The following is a 16,312-nucleotide window of genomic DNA, read 5'->3' as shown; positions in this document are numbered from 1 at the left end:
CACAACCTAAACCTAACCCTGCCTGCCCTGTGCCTAACCCTAACCCTCCCCGGCCAATCACACAGCTTACCTATCCTGAGTGGCGGTAGGTCCTTGATCAGGATCCCGGTGTTCGGGATACCGGAGCCGGCATTGTCTTCTTTGATGGGGTCATGGCGTCGGTATTCCCATCAGTGTTGGGATTCCGGAGTCGGTATTCCAAACACTAGGATCCTGACCGCATTCCATACAGCTATTAGTATATAATAATGTAACTACTTACTCATTTATTTATCCTTCTATACTAATATTATAAGAATGTTGTGTCTGTCTGTTCCAAGTTGTCGCAAAAACTACTGAAACAAATGTACCTTGAACACTGTATCATTTTGTAGTGGAAACTCCCAGAAATAACTTGCACTTTGTTTCATCTTTATTCATCAAGTTAAAGCTGAGCAATAACAACATTTATTGGCTTCACTAATGCAAGATATAGGTATGGCACCATGTGCACAGCCGGTAAGGGGTTAGTAGAGGATGCTTTGGGATTGTATTCACTTGAAATGGGATAAATAGGTGGCACGAGAGTTGTGTGTAGGTGGTGCATGAGTAGTGTGCAGGTGGCGTAGGCAAAGCCACAGGCAGAAGATGGATTTGAAGCCATAGCAGCATTCCAAAAATGCAAAGTCTATAACCTAAGACAACATAAAAATGGGCCTGCAGTAAGAGTTGAAAGCTGCACATACTATAAATAATAAAGTTTGTTATGGAGTTAGTTTATGTTAGAATTTAAAAAAAAACACAAGTATACAATAAAATAACTTTGGCCCTCATTCCGAGTTGTTCGCTCGCTAGCTGCTTTTAGCAGCATTGCACACGCTAGGCCGCCGCCCTCTGGGAGTGTATCTTAGCTTAGCAGAATAGCGAACGAAAGAGTAGCAGAATTGCTACTAAATATTTTCTTGCAGTTTCTGAGTGGCTCCAGACCTACTCACAGATTGCGATCAGCTCGGTCCGTTTCGTTCCTGGTTTGACGTCACAAACACGCCGTACGTTTGGACAGCCACTCCCCCGTTTCTCCAGACACTCCTGCGTTTTTACCTGACACGCCTTCGTTTTTTTTAGAACACTCCCGGAAAACGCTCAGTTACGACCCAGAAACGCCCCTTTCCTGTCAATCACTCACCGATCAACAGTGCGACTGAAAAGCGCCACAGGATCCACAGCAAAACTGCTAAGCTTTTAGTTAAATAACTAAGCGCATGCACCCAGTGTACCATGCGCATTTAGCAACAAATCGCAGCATAGCGAAAATCGGCAACGAGCGAACAACTCGGAATGACCACCTTTACGCTAAATTAAATATACACAAAATAATTTCATGTAACATTTCCTGCTGCATCATGAACGCCAGAGCCTGGAAGGCTCCAAAATAGAGGATACACAAGGATCACGACCAGCAATTTTTTTCCCGTAAGCATGTCCCCACCAAACCAGTACAGGACAGTAGTTAGAAGGATTTCCCTTCTCTGGAACCCACAGGGTTGCCGCTCAACATATTTGAAGGATAGAATGTTTTTTTTAAAAACCCCTTAGGACTTAGGCATAGGTATTTCTATCATGGCTGCGATGTGAGCGGTGCACATGGGTCCCTGTGTCCAGGGGGGCCACACACCACACACACTGCACCCATGTTGTTTTATATTCACCTTTCCAGAGTCCTGCGACAGGCACTGCAGCCAAAGCAGCTGTGCCAAAAATCACTTCCAAAATGGCTGCCACGCATGCGTAGTAGGGAATTTGTCGCTGGACCATGGTGGTCACCATGTTTCCGGAGACCTGCGCATGCGCAGTAGACTCCGGCACAATGCCGGTGCCTACAGCGCCATGGAGAGTAGGGGGCCCACCCGGAGTCTGCAAACGGGCCCCCTCCTCTCTTAAAATGCCCCTGCACTTAGGGGTCTATGTACTAAGCCTTGGAGACTGATAAACTAGATGGAGTAACAACCAACCAGCTCCTGAACTTCTGTTGAACGGGGCATTGTGATGGCCACCATTTACTCAGCTCTCCGTCTCAGAAAAGTGAAGTAGTTGCCCATCAGCTTCTAACTGTCTTCTGTCATGAAGCACAATCTTTGAAATTGCTGAAGCTCATTGGTTGCTTTGGGCAACTGCTTCACCTTATCTCTCTCCAAGGCTTAATACATCTCCACCCTAATGACTAATAGAAAGAATATATATTTCTGTAGTAATATTGTTTAACAGATGAAATAAAAGCTATCTGAAAATTGAAAAGCAAACCATGTCCATAAATAAATCATATCCATGATGTTATGGATAATCAAAAACTATTTTCACAACAAACCAGGGTATTTTACAATGGCTGCTAAGTTCCAGTGATACAATATTTCAGTTATATTTAGGTTTTCTCGATTGATTGAAAGTTATTGGTCATCAAAAACTAATTCTTTTTGCAGTGGCGTGTGGTTGGGGCCAGATACAAATGAGGTATGTATATGAGGTATATAATTCACAGAATAACTTTTAATATTTAACTACTTTCTACTGGAAATGAAAATTTGTCCCCTGAAATGTAAGGGGCTCCAGGGAAAAGTGAGCATGTTCAATGGGTAATAGAAGACACCAAAAGAAAAGGTGCTGTAATTTATGGGATGAAGTTTACATCCTGATGGGTAGGATGGCAGCAGTCAAAAGACTGGCACCAGAATCCTGGCACAGCTGAGACTTCCAATGCCAGAATTCCGACTGTTGTCATCTCCCAAACATAAGTATGCTGAGGAGGTTAGAGTTAGGCTGTGGGGGTAGGTTAGGCACTAGGGGAAGAGTTAGGTTTAGGCTGCAGGAGGGGAGGGTTAGGCTGTGGGAGGGCTAGGATTAGGCTGGGGGGGGGGGTTTAGGCTGCAGGATGAGAGGGTTAGGGGGAGGGTCAAGGATATGGTTAGAATACTTATTAAAAAGTGTCAGGATTCTGACAGTCGCAATGCTGCTTTTGGTATACTCACTGTTAGGATCCCATACCCATCCCTAATTTATTATATAGGGCACAACATTTGCATTGAAAAAAAACCCTCACATTTTTCTCTCTGCTAACCCAGTATAGTGTTTATGACAATGTGGTTCCCATTTCCAATTGTAAAGCACAATGGTATTTTCTGCACTATATAAGAAACTGTTAATAAATAAATAAAATTAATAGGCTTAGCACACAGTACTGTATGTGCCATACAGCTAGCATTTAGCTACTTCATGTTTTGCTTTGATTTTCCAAACTCACCTGTATGAGACTGTTTATTGGTAACTTTTCATTTAGACTTTCTTTCCCAAGTCCAGAATCATCAGCATCTATGAGATTATCCACAGGGACATCTTGCTTTGGTTTCCTATAAGTAAAGTCACTTTCACTGGGATCCAAAGCCACACACACATTGTACGAGTAGGGAAATGGTAAAGTTCCATCGCTATACATGGAGAGCATCCTGGGATCAACTGGAGGATACAGATTTGTACTTAGAGAAGTAAAGGTTGGTGAAGGTTTTGAGTGTTTGCATTTTGATATAATGACCAACAAAACAGTTACAATAAATAACAAGGAAATTAGAGCAAGCGCGATCACTAAGTACAACTGTAGATTGGATTGTGGATCTGAATCTCTGAGTTGATTATTGAGTTTAGGAACCACCTGTTGGAAATTATCTGCAACAACAAGACTTAAGGTGACTGTAGCTGAGAGAGTGGGGTCTCCATTGTCCTTCACCATCACCACAACCTTGTGATTCAATATATCCTTCTCATGAAAGACACGTGATGTCCTGATTTCACCCGTTTGCTGACTGATGGTAAAGTGAGATGGTTCTAACACTTGTATGAAGTGATACGAGAGCCAAGCATTATGTCCAGAGTCTGCATCCACTGCAACCACCTTAGTTATTAATGATCCTTGTTCAGAGGCAAAAGGGACCATCTCAAATACAGCTGGGCCACCACTGTCTGCTGATGGGTACAAGATCTTTGGTGCATTATCATTCTGATCCACTATGCGGATAATTAATGATGCATTGCTGCTCAAAGATGGTGATCCATTGTCTCTGGCCATTACCTGTATTAGAAACTCTTTGTTCTGCTCGTAATCAAATGATCTCTGAGCATAGAGAACCCCAGTCTCTACATTGATGGACAGATAAGAGGACACTGGGAGATCGTCTGTATTAGTGCTGGCAATTGAATAAATAACTTTAGCATTGTATCCAGTATCTGGATCTGATGCTTGTACACTGTATATTGAAGCTCCTGGTAAGTTGTTCTCTGGCACATAAGCAACATACATAGAGTTCCTAAATATTGGTGAATTGTCATTTACATCTGATATCACCAGTCTGATGGTTCTTCTGCTGGAAAGTGGGGGATATCCTCTGTCAGTAGCTACAATTGTGATATTATAACTAGATACTTTCTCTCTGTCCATGAAACTTGTAGTTATAATTCTGTAATAACTGGCAGATAGCAATAAATTGAAAGAATTGTCAGTAAGTTTACAGTCAACTTCTCCATTTGCTCCTGAATCTTGATCAAGAACTTTAATCAGAGCTATCACTGTGCCAGGTGTGGAATCCTCAGGAATAGGACTAGATAATGATGTGATGGATATCTCAGGAGCATTGTCATTCTCATCTATCACTTCTATTAATACCTTACAATGGGCAGCATGGCCACCTCCGTCCTTTGCTTGTACAGAGAGCTCATAGTTACTTGTCAATTCAAAATCTAGTTTATTGTTAGTTCTAATCTCACCATTTATAGGATTAATACTGAAAGTACCTGTGTGATGGACATTCCCTGATGCTTTGCTGAAGGAATATCTGATCTGTCCATTGACTCCCTCATCTTTGTCTGTTGCATTAATGGTAATTACTGTAGTATTGATTGGAATATTTTCATTCAGACTGACTTTATATACCTCATTAGAAAACACTGGGAAATTATCATTAACATCAGTAACAATAATTCTTATTGAGGCAGTGCCAGATCTCACAGGATTTCCTCCATCTAAGGCTGTTAATGTTAGTTTATGAATATTTAGTGTCTCTCGATCTAAAGGTTTCTCTAACACAAGTTCTGGAGATTTACTCCCATCACTTCTGGTCTTCTCACTCAGTGTAAAATACTGATTGTCACTGAGCCTGTATGTCTGTACTGAATTCCTACCAATATCTGGGTCTTCTGCTCCTTGTAAAGCAAATCTTGTCCCTGGTGCAGTTAATTCTATCGTTTCTAGTGCAAATACCTCATGAAAAAATCTTGGAGAATTATCATTTATATCCTGAATTTCTATTTTGACCGTGAAAACATTTAATGGATTTTCAACCACAGCATCAAAGGTTAGGAAGCAGGTAGCTGCTGCCCCACACAGTGTCTCTCTGTCTATCCTGTCCTTAATGTACAGATTCCCATTATCTAGACTGATATAAAAATATTTCTTTGCAACATGTGAATCAATTCTCAGTTTTCTAGATGAGAGCTGTTTTATATCTAATCCAAGGTCTTCTGCAATATTTGCTATAATAGAGTCTTTTCTCATCTCTTCTACAATAGAATAATGAATCTGACCAGAGACTGAATGACACAGCCATGATAATAAGAAGGAAAATATTACTTGCCATCTGATTCCTTTGTATGTCTGTGTAGGAGGTTTCATCTCTGCCATTCTCAGTATGTGAAATCTTCCAGAAAAACAAGCTTTTGTATGATCAGTATTTGTAATCCAGTCGAACAGATGTAATATAGTGATGAATTCAACTGTGTAAAACAGCATATATCCTATATTTGTATTGTAAGAGAATCCAGAAAATGGCTGTGTGTCTTCCTGCAGATCTGCAGTGTGTGTGAGTGATGAAAATACCAGTGGATCTCCAGCTCTGTATTCTTTTCCTTATTGGTCAAACAGCGGCGCTCTGAGGTGTAAGTGAGGAACTGCAATGCTGGTATGTTAGTATTCTCTATTTTATGTATTATTATATTAGTAATGTGTGCAACATATATTAAACATCCTACAAAGATTTCTAATTAATTTAATTAATGCAAATATAACTTACATATTTTATTTATCCCATGTGGTTATTTTAAAGATTACATGAGGTATCAATAAAAGTAAAATATTGTGAGTATATACATTGCTGTAAAAACTATCTCTATGATGAACCTGTGTTAAATTCAGCAGAGGTTTAAAACTTAAACTATATTCTTATTCTTATTGAATGGCGGAGAGCTGATGTGCAGCACAAATGAGAAATTACAATCTTATCAAATAAATTCCAAAGCTTACCTTAAAAAAATATATTCCAAAAGTTTTTGAGAAGTATATAGAGACTGTACTGCCATTTTTATCTACTTTTGTAGAAATTACCATTCATAATAAATGTAATACCAGAGATATGTTACTAGTGTATGGGGACAGCGAGCCAGATTGGGGCTGATAGGTATCTCCTGCTCACCTTTCAGTCCTGATCTGGCCCGTTGTCCCCATACGCTAGTATGGGAACCTATATTCATCAATCTCCGAAAATATTAAATGTTTGGAGCTTGACACCCTGATCTTTTGCCATCTTTAGCTAATGCTGATTCCCTGACCCTGTGAAGGAATTCTGGGTTGCAAATAAAGATCCCTCTGCCCTTACTTGGATCCCTCTGCCGGAAGTTGAGCATGTATGAACCCCAGTTTATGCATGCACACTATCATTGCCAAGTCAGACTCAGCCATTATAATGTTGTGGTATTAGGTATCACAGGGACAGCTGGTCTTTGGATCAGCTGTATCCACACCAGAGCAATGTTAAATTGCTTCAGTGATTTTGGGGGTCATTCCGAGTTGATCGCACGTAGCAAGTTTTTGCTGCTCGTGCGATCAACTTGACGCCACCTATGGGGGAGTGTATTTTAGCATAGCAGGGCTGCGATCACTTGTGTTACCCTGTTCAACGGATCCAGCGACGAAGTCCCGGGATAATGTCAGACATCTGCCCTCCAAATGCTTGGACACACCTGCGTTCGGATCTCCATGCCCGGAAAAAGGTGAGTAGATGCCCCGGAACGCCTCCTCCCTGTCAATCGTCTTGCGATTGCGCTAGCGATCACTTTCTTCTTTGTTCTGGCCACTGCCCAGTGAATGCCGTCACCAGGAAATGATGCGCATGCACAATGCGGCCGCCGCGCATGCGCTGTTCCAATCCATTCGCACTGCAGTGAAGAACCGCTGCGTGTGAATTGGTCGGAATGACCCCCTTTGTTTCCACCACTGACTCTCACAGCTTAATGCCCCCGATAATTATTAGGCCTCTAAAATGTTATTGTAACAACTACAAACAGATTTTAAATGATATAATTATGTTTGCATTTACAGTTTTCTTTGGTTTTAATTCCAGTAAATAACTTCATTAAAGAAATAGATTGCACATTACTTTACAGCTTATGTTGGTAAATCTTAAAAATCACATTCTGGAAAAAAAATTATAAGTAAAAACTGTACGAAAATGCTTAGAAGAGAAAATAAAACACAATCTGCACAAGCATTTCATTATACCGTAGAGGATTTTTCCGTTTTTTTTAAACATTTCTAATTTATGATTACAAATATAATAGTAACAGTATGAAAACTTGTAAAACATGTCCTACATTAAGTAATATTCTGCAATGAGGCCACAGGCATTTCTATCATTGGTGCACATATTGCACCCATATTTTAATACTTACCTTTCCGGAGTCCAGCATTGGGTACTGCAGCTGCAGCCGTTGTGACAAAAAAAATCACTTCCAAAATGAGCAGTACAATTTTATTTTCCGGAACATGGTGAGCGCCATGTTTCCGGAGACCTGCCCATGTGCAGTAGACTCTGGCATAATGCTGGAGCCTACGGCACTGTGGAGAGTAGGGGGCCCACCTGAAGTCTGCACATGGGCCCCCTCCTCTCTTAAGACACCCCTGAATGAGGCACAATCCTCATCAACATGCAATAGAATTCCAATTTGAGGATGAATGACTGGGTAGTTGGTTTAATTTGTGTAGCTGGTTTAATTTGTTATTGATCTCAAAACTAATATTCAGGGTTAATTCAGGTGTCATATGCAGCCCTTGAGAACTTAACATGTGACTCTCTTGACTGGAATCCGGCTAACCCAACAATATGAAGCTGCTTAATAGTATTATCATAATATGCACCTCATTGGAATTGGTTATTTTTGTTTCACACTCAATGTATAATATAATGATTTATAATGTGTTTCAAATACATCAGCAATTCTATGAAAAAAGCATCAGGTGTGTTTATCACTAAGGCAACCACAGTCACATGGCACAGGATGTAGTGAGCAGAGGGACACTGAAACACACCTTCGAGCTCTGCCTACAATTTGACATCCTTGTTCCCTCTCTCTGCCATTACATTACATGATAAGAACTGTGAACCTGTGTCTGTATAGGGACTGACTGTGTCTATCAGACATCTTTGTGCAATAGAGATTTTGAAAGCAGCTATTGATTTATAGGTGAATTGTTAAGAAAAATGATCAGATGAATGCCTGAAAGGTACTTAAATTCTTAAGAAAATAACAATCTATGTGGAAATACTAATTTAAATGCTCGATCAACTTTATATACTGTACACCTTATTCTTAAAGCATATGTCCTAGGTACCAGTCATGTACTTATACATCAGTTCTCTTGAACATAATGTTTGCATCTCTTATAAACGATAAATCCATAAATAAAAGGATAATAAGAATAGTATAACTAATAGCATCATCATCTGCTAAATCTGCACGAAATGCTAGCAAAGTAATTATTATTTTCAAGAGGCTGGATTCCCTTGATCCAGACTTTCCTGAACCAGACCTCATGAAATCACCAATACCATGTATATTTACTTTCGCTACATATATGACCCCCACAAGTATGCCAAACTTATACCTAGAAAATGTTTGTCACACAACATACAATACAACAGACACCTTAAGAAAAAAAAAAATTAAAAACCCCACAGATTGTTCTGGATGTACAAGGATGTTAAAGCTGTAATACAGCTGGGTTACAGTCAGTCAAAAAACTGACTGCGGCATCCCAACGCTGGGAATCCTGGCACCTGCACAGTAAGGTCGCTAACACTAATCCCCCACAGCCTAAACCTAACCCTCCCCCTAACGCAGTCTAACCCTCACCCACCCTGAAGGTGCCTAACCCTAACCCCACCTTCCCACAGCCTAAACCTAGCCCTGGCTGCCCTGTGCCTAACCCTAACCCTCTGCAGCCTAACCCCACCCCCACACACAGCTTACCTATCCTGAGTGGCGGTAGGTCCTTGATCAGGATCCCGGTGTTCGGGATACCGGCGCCAGCTTTGTCTACCTTGATGGGGTCATGGCTTCGGTATTTCCATCAGTGTTGGGATTCCGGCATCGGTTTTCCAAACGCTGGGATCCTGACCACATCCCATACAGCTATTAGTATATAATAATGTCACTACTTACTAATTTATTTATCCTTCTATACTAATATTATAAGAATGTTGTGTCTGTCTGTTCCAAGTTGTCACAAAAACTACTGAAACAAATGTACCTTGAACACTGTATCAGTTTGTAGTGGAAACTCCCAGAAATAACTTGCACTTTGTTTCATCTTGATCCATCAAGTTAAAGCTGAGCAATAACAACATTTATTGGCTTCACTGATGCAAGATATAGGTATGGCACCATGCCATTGGCGTTTCTATAATGGGTGTAGTGTGTGCGAGGCACACGGGCCAATAGGTCCAGGGGGGCCCACCCTGCACACACTGCACCCATTTGCTTAATACTTACCTCTCTGAAGTCCCCCGTCGAAGCCATCCCTTTTCAGCAGCGCAATAGAGATTGAACACTAGGGGGAACAAACTCTATTGCGCCTGCTGAAAACCCTAGAAAGATGGCACAGCGGCCATTTTTCTGGAGGTTTGTGCATGCGCATTAGCAAAGTCTTTGAGAAAATGGCCGCCGCAACGTGTTCCCAGAGGTTTGCGCATGCGCAATAGTGTCTGGTCTCAGACTCTATTGCAGAAGGATGGCACCGCCGGGGGACTCCGGAGAGGTAAGTATTAAATGCTGTGCATTTAAAACGCCCCTGCACCATGCGCACAGCCGGTAAGGGGTTGGTAGAGGATGCTTTGGGATTGTATTCACTTGAAATGGAATAAATAGGTGGCACAAGAGTTGTGTGTAGGTGGTGCAGGAGTTGTGTGCAGGTGTCGTAGGCAAAGCCACAGGTAAAAGCTGGATTTGAAGCCATAGCAGCATTCCAAAAATACAAAGTCTATAAACTAAGACAACATAAAACTGGGCCTGCAATAAGAGGTGAAAGCTACACATACTATAAATAATAAAGTTTGTTATGGAGCAAGTTTCTTATGTTAGAATTAAACCCCCCCACAAGTATACAATAAAATAACTTTATGCTAAATTAAATGTACACAAAATAATTTCATTTAACATTTCCTGCTGCATCAAGAACGCCAGAGCCTGGAAGGCTCCAAAATAGAGGATACACAAGGATAACGACCAGCAATTTTTTTTTCCGTAAGCATGTCCCCACCAAACCAGTACAGTATGGTAGTTAGAAGGATTTCCCTTCTCTGGAACCCACAGGGTTGCCGCTCAACATTTTTGAAGGATAGAATTTTTTTTCAAACCCCTTAGGACTCTTAGGCATAGGCATTTCTATCATGGGTGCAATGTGAGTAGTGCACATGGGCCCCACACCACACACACTGCACCCATGTTGTTTTATACTTACCTTTCTAGAGTCCTGCGATGGGCACTGCAGCCGAAGTAGATGGAGTAACAACCAACCAGCTCCTGATCAACTTCTGTTGAGTGGTGCAACATGATGGCCACCATTTACTCAGCTCTCCGTCTCAGAAAAGTGGAGTAGTTGCCCATCAGCTTCTAACTGTCTTCTGTCATGAAGCACAATCTTTGAAATTGCAGAAGCTCATTGGTTGGTTTGGGCAACTGCTCAACCTTATCTCTCTCCAAGGCTTACTGCATCTCCACCCTAATGACTAATAGTAAGAAGATATATTCCTGTAGTAATATTGTTTAACAGATGAAATAATAGAAAATTGAAAAGCAAACCATGTCCATAAATAAATCGTATGCGCGATGTTAAGGATGATCAAAAACAATTTTCACTACAAAACAGGGTATTTTACAGTGGCTGTTATGTTCCAGTGATACAATATTTGAGTTACTGTATATTTAGGTTTTCCCAATTAGTTGAAAGTCATTGTGCACATTTATACTCTACAATAGAGATGGGTCATTAATGACTAATTAATTTTGCAGTGGCGTGTGGTTGAGTCCAGATACAAATGAGGTATGTATATGGGCCCTCATTCCGAGTTGTTTGCTCGTTATTTTTTTTCGCAACGGAGCGATTAGTCGCTAATGTGCATGCGCAATGTCCGCAGTGCGTCTGCGCCAAGTAAATTTGCTAATAAGTTTGGTATTTTACTCACGGCTTTATGAAGAAATTTCTTCGTTCTGGTGATCGGAGTGTGATTGACAGGAAGTGGGTGTTTCTGGGCGGAAACTGGACGTTTTATGGGTGTGTGCGAAAATACGCAGCTGTTTCTGGGAAAAACGCGGGAGTGTCTGAAGAAACGGGGGAGTGTCTGGGTGAACGCTGGGTGTGTTTGTGACGTCAAACCAGGAACGAAACTGACTGAACTGATCGCAGTGGCAGAGTAAGTCTCGAGCTACTCAGAAACTGCTAAGAAGTTTCTTTTCGCAATTATGCGAATCTTTTGTTCGCAATTCTACTATGCTAATATTCACTCCCAGTAGGCGGCGGCTTAGCGTGTGCAAAGCTGCTAAAAGCAGCTAGCGAGCGAACAACTCGGAATGAGGGCCATGGTGTGTATAATTCACAGAATAATGTTTCAAATTTAACAACAGTCTTTTCTACTGGAAATTAAAATTGCTATTTTAGGGTTAGCATAATTATTAAAAAGTGTCAGCATTCTGACAGTTGGGATGCTGCTGTCGGCATCCTCACTGTTGGGATCCCGAACCCATCCCTAATTGATAATATAGGGCACAACATTTGCATTGAAAAAAAACCCTCAGATTTGTCTCTCTGCTAACCCAGTATATGGGGTCATTCCAAGTTAATAGCTCGCTGCCATTTTTTACAGCGCACCGAATAGGTTACTACTGTGCATGCGTATGCGCAATAGGCACGAGCATCATACAGGTACAAAGCGGTTTGTTGCTGGGCGATGGATTTAACAAAGAATCCATTTGCACAGCCTATCGCAAGGCAATTGACAGGAAGAGGGCGTCAACTGACCGTTTTCAGGGAGTGTTTGGAAAAACGCAGGTGTGTACAGGCGTTTGCTGGGCGGGAGTCTGACGTCAATTCCGGGACCAAAAAGACTGAAGTGATCGCAAGGGCTGAGTAAGTCCAGAGTTACTCAGAAACTGCAATAAACTTTTTTGTCCTGCTCAGCTGCACACGCATTCGCACACTTGCAAAGCGAAAACACACTACCCTGTGGGGGGGTGACTATGTGTTTGCATGGCTGCTAAAAGTAGCTAGCGAGAGATCACCTCGTAATGACCCCCATAGTATTTATAACAGTGTGGTTACCAATGGAATTTTCTACACCATATAAGAAACTGTTAATAAATAAATACAATTTGTAGGCTTGGCACATAGTACTGTAAATGCCATACAGCTAGCATTGAGCTATTACATATTTTGCCTACTGTATGCGTGGATTTTACAAACTGACCTGTATGAGACTGTTTGTTGGTAAATTTTCATTTAGACTTTCTTTCCCAAGTCCTGAATCATCAGCATCAATGAGATTATCCACAGGGACATCTTGCTTTGGTTTCCTATAAGTAAAGTCACTTTCACTGGGATCCAAAGCCACACATACATTGTACGAGTAAGGAAATGGTAAAGTTCCATCGCTATACATGGAGAGCATCCTGGGATCAACTTGAGGATACAGATTTGTACTTAGAGAAGTAAAGGTTGGTAAAGGTTTTGATTGTTTGCATTTTGATATAATGACCAACATAACAGTTATAATAAATAACAAGGAAATGAGAGCAAGTGCGATCACTAAGTACAACTGTAGATTGGATTGTGGATCTTCATCTTTCAGTTGATTATTGAGTTTAGGAACCACCTGTTGGAAATTATCTGCAACAATGAGACTTAAGGTGACTGTAGCTGAGAGAGATGGGTCTCCATTGTCCTTCACCATCACCACAACCTTGTGATTCAATATATCCTTATCATGAAAGACACGTGTTGTCCTGATCTCACCCGTGTGCTGACTGATGGTAAAGTGAGATGGTTCTGATACTTGTATGAAGTGATATGAGAGCCAAGCATTATGTCCAGAGTCTGCATCCACTGCAACCACCTTAGTTATTAATGATCCTTGTTCAGAGGCAAAAGGGACCATCTCAAACACAGCTGGGCCACCACTGTCTGCTGATGGGTACAAGATCTTTGGTGCATTATCATTCTGATCCACTATGCGGATAATTAATGTTGCATTGCTGCTCAGAGATGGGGATCCACTGTCTCTAGCAGTTACTTGTATTAGAAACTCCTTGTGCTGCTCATAATCAAATGATCTCTGAGCATAGAGAACCCCAGTCTCTATATTCATGGAGAGATAAGAGGACACTGGGATATCTTCTGTATTAGTGCTGGTAATTGAATAAAATATGTTAGCATTGTCCCCAGTATCAGGATCTGATGCTTGTACACTGTATATTGAGGCTCCTGGTAAGTTGTTCTCTGACACATAAGCAACATAAGTAGATTTAATAAAGATTGGTGGATTGTCATTAACATCTGATATCTCCAATCTGATGGTTCTTGTGCTGGAGAGTGGGGGAGATCCTCTGTCAGTAGCTACAATTGTGATGTTATAACTAGATACTTTCTCTCTGTCCATGTAACCTGTTGTTACTATTCTGTAATAACTATCAGATGATAGCAATAAATTGAAAGAATTGTCAGTAAGTTTACAGTCAACTTCTCCATTTGCTCCTGAATCTTGATCATGAACTTCAATCAGAGCAATCACTGTGCCAGGTGCGGAATCCTCAGGAATAGGACTAGATAATGATGTGATGGATATCTCAGGAGCATTGTCATTTTCATCTATCACTTCTATCAATATCTTACAATGGGCAGCATGGCCACCTCCGTCCTTTGCTTGTACAGAAAGCTCATAGTTACTTGTCTGTTCAAAATCTATTTTTTTGTTAGTTCTAATCTCACCATTTATAGGATTAATACTGAAAGTACCTGTGTGATGGACATTCCCTGATGCTTTGCTGAAGGAATATGTGATCTGTCCATTGACTCCTTCATCTCTGTCTGTTGCATTAACAATAATTACTGTAGTATTGACTGGAATATTTTCATTTAGACTGACTTTATAAACCTCATTAGAAAACACTGGAAAATTATCATTAACATCAGTAACAATGATTCTTATTGAGGCGGTGCCAGATCTCACAGGGTTTCCTCCATCTAAGGCTGTTAATATTAATTTATGAATATTTAGTGTCTCTCTATCTAAAGATTTCTCTAGCACAAGCTCTGGAGATTTACTCCCATCACTGCTGGTCTTCTCACTCAGTGTAAAATACTGATTGTCACTGAGCCTGTATGTCTGTACTGAATTCCTACCAATATCTGGGTCTTCTGCACCTTGTAAAGCAAATCTTGTCCCTGGTGAAGTTAATTCTATCGTTTCTACTGCAAATACCTCATGAAAAAATCTTGGTGAATTATCATTTATATCCTGAACTTCTATTTTGACCCTGAATACATTTAATGGATTTTCAACCACAGCATCAAAGGTTAGGAAGCAGGTAGCTGCTGCCCCACACAGTGTCTCTCTGTCTATCCTGTCCTTAATGTACAGATTCCCATTATCTGCATTTACATAAAAATATTTCTCTGACACACGAGATACAATTCTCAGTTTCCTAGATGAGAGATGTTTAATATCTAATCCAAGATCTTCTGCAATATTTGCTATAACAGAGTCTTTTCTCATCTCTTCTACAATAGAATAATGAATCTGACCAGAGACTGAATGACACAGCCATGATAATAAGAAGGAAAATATTACTTGCCATCTGATTCCTTTGTATGTCTGTATGTGAGGTTTCATCTCTGCCATTCTCAGTATGTGAAATCTTCCAGAAAAACAAGCTTTTGTATGATCAGTATTTGTAATCCAGTGGAATAGATGTAATATAGTGATGAATCCAACTGTGTAAAACAGCATATATCCTATATTTGTATTGTAAGAGAATCCAGAAAATGGCTGTGTGTCTTCCTGCAGATCTGCAGTGTGTGTGAATGATGAAAATACCAGTGGATCTCCAGCTCTGTATTCTTCTCCTTATTGGTCAAACAGCGGCGCTCTGAGGTGTAAGTGAGGAACTGCAACGCTGAAATACATTCTAGTATTCTCTATTTTATTTATGTATTATTATTATTATATTAGCTTACTAAATATATTTTTTATTTATTTAATTCATGCAAGTATAACTTCAATATTTTATTTAACTGGTGTGGTTGCTTAAAAGATTATATTAGATATCAATTAAAGTAAAATGTTGTGAGTATATACACACTGCTTTAAAAACCATCGCTATGGTGAAACTTTGTTAAATTTAACAGAGATTTAAAACATAATATTTATCTTTATTCTTACTGAACAGTGGAGAGTTGATGTACAAATGAGAAATTTCAATTTTATTATACAAATTCCAAAGTTGAAATTAAAAAACAACATATTACAATTGTTTTTGAGAAGTATATAGAGACTGCCCTGACATTTTCACTTTTGCAGAAATTGCCATTCATTAAAAAATGTAATGCAGGAGATACCATGAATTTAGGGCCCCCTGCTAGTCTATGGTCAGATGAAAGGTAAGCAGGAGATATCCATGATACCTCCTGCTTACCTTTCAGTCTTGATCTGGCACACTGTCTCCATACACTAGTACTGTATCGTGACCTAAATTCATGAAGTTCCAAAAATATTAAATGTTTGGAGCTTGACAGCTGGTATGTTCGCCATCTTTAGATCAAGCATGTGCTGGGTCACAAAGAGAGATCCCTCAGCCCTTACAGAGTTGAGCATGTGTGAACCCCAGTTTATGCATGCACGCTTGCACCGCAAGGTCACACTCAGCAGTACTGTTTACCGTTACTAAAGTATCGGTACTAGGTATCGCAGGG

The 16,312-nt window shown here is 40.4% G+C and overlaps 1 protein-coding gene across 34 annotated transcripts in view; it reads right to left on the bottom strand.

Moving 5' to 3' along the window:
• LOC134933540 (protocadherin gamma-B1-like) overlaps positions 1-16,312 on the bottom strand; it is a 543,090-nt gene that overhangs the window by 121,943 nt on the left and 404,835 nt on the right. Inside the window, exon 1 of one of the 34 annotated variants that reach the window (XM_063928810.1) lies at positions 12,813-15,366. The exons of 32 other annotated variants lie outside the window; for them this stretch is intronic. In XM_063928810.1, coding sequence (XP_063784880.1) covers positions 12,813-15,350 — 2,538 coding nt within the window. In that variant the 5' untranslated portion in view covers positions 15,351-15,366. Of the gene's footprint in view, positions 1-3,274; positions 5,825-12,812; positions 15,367-16,312 lie in introns of those variants that run through there. One more of the 34 variants, XM_063928811.1, reaches the window with a different exon arrangement.

Source organism: Pseudophryne corroboree, chromosome 6 (assembly GCF_028390025.1).
Source record: "Pseudophryne corroboree isolate aPseCor3 chromosome 6, aPseCor3.hap2, whole genome shotgun sequence".
In the NCBI taxonomy this organism is placed as follows: domain Eukaryota; kingdom Metazoa; phylum Chordata; class Amphibia; order Anura; family Myobatrachidae; genus Pseudophryne; species Pseudophryne corroboree.
The sequence above is the reverse complement of the archived record's forward strand: the minus strand, read 5'-3'. Positions and strand labels throughout refer to the sequence as shown.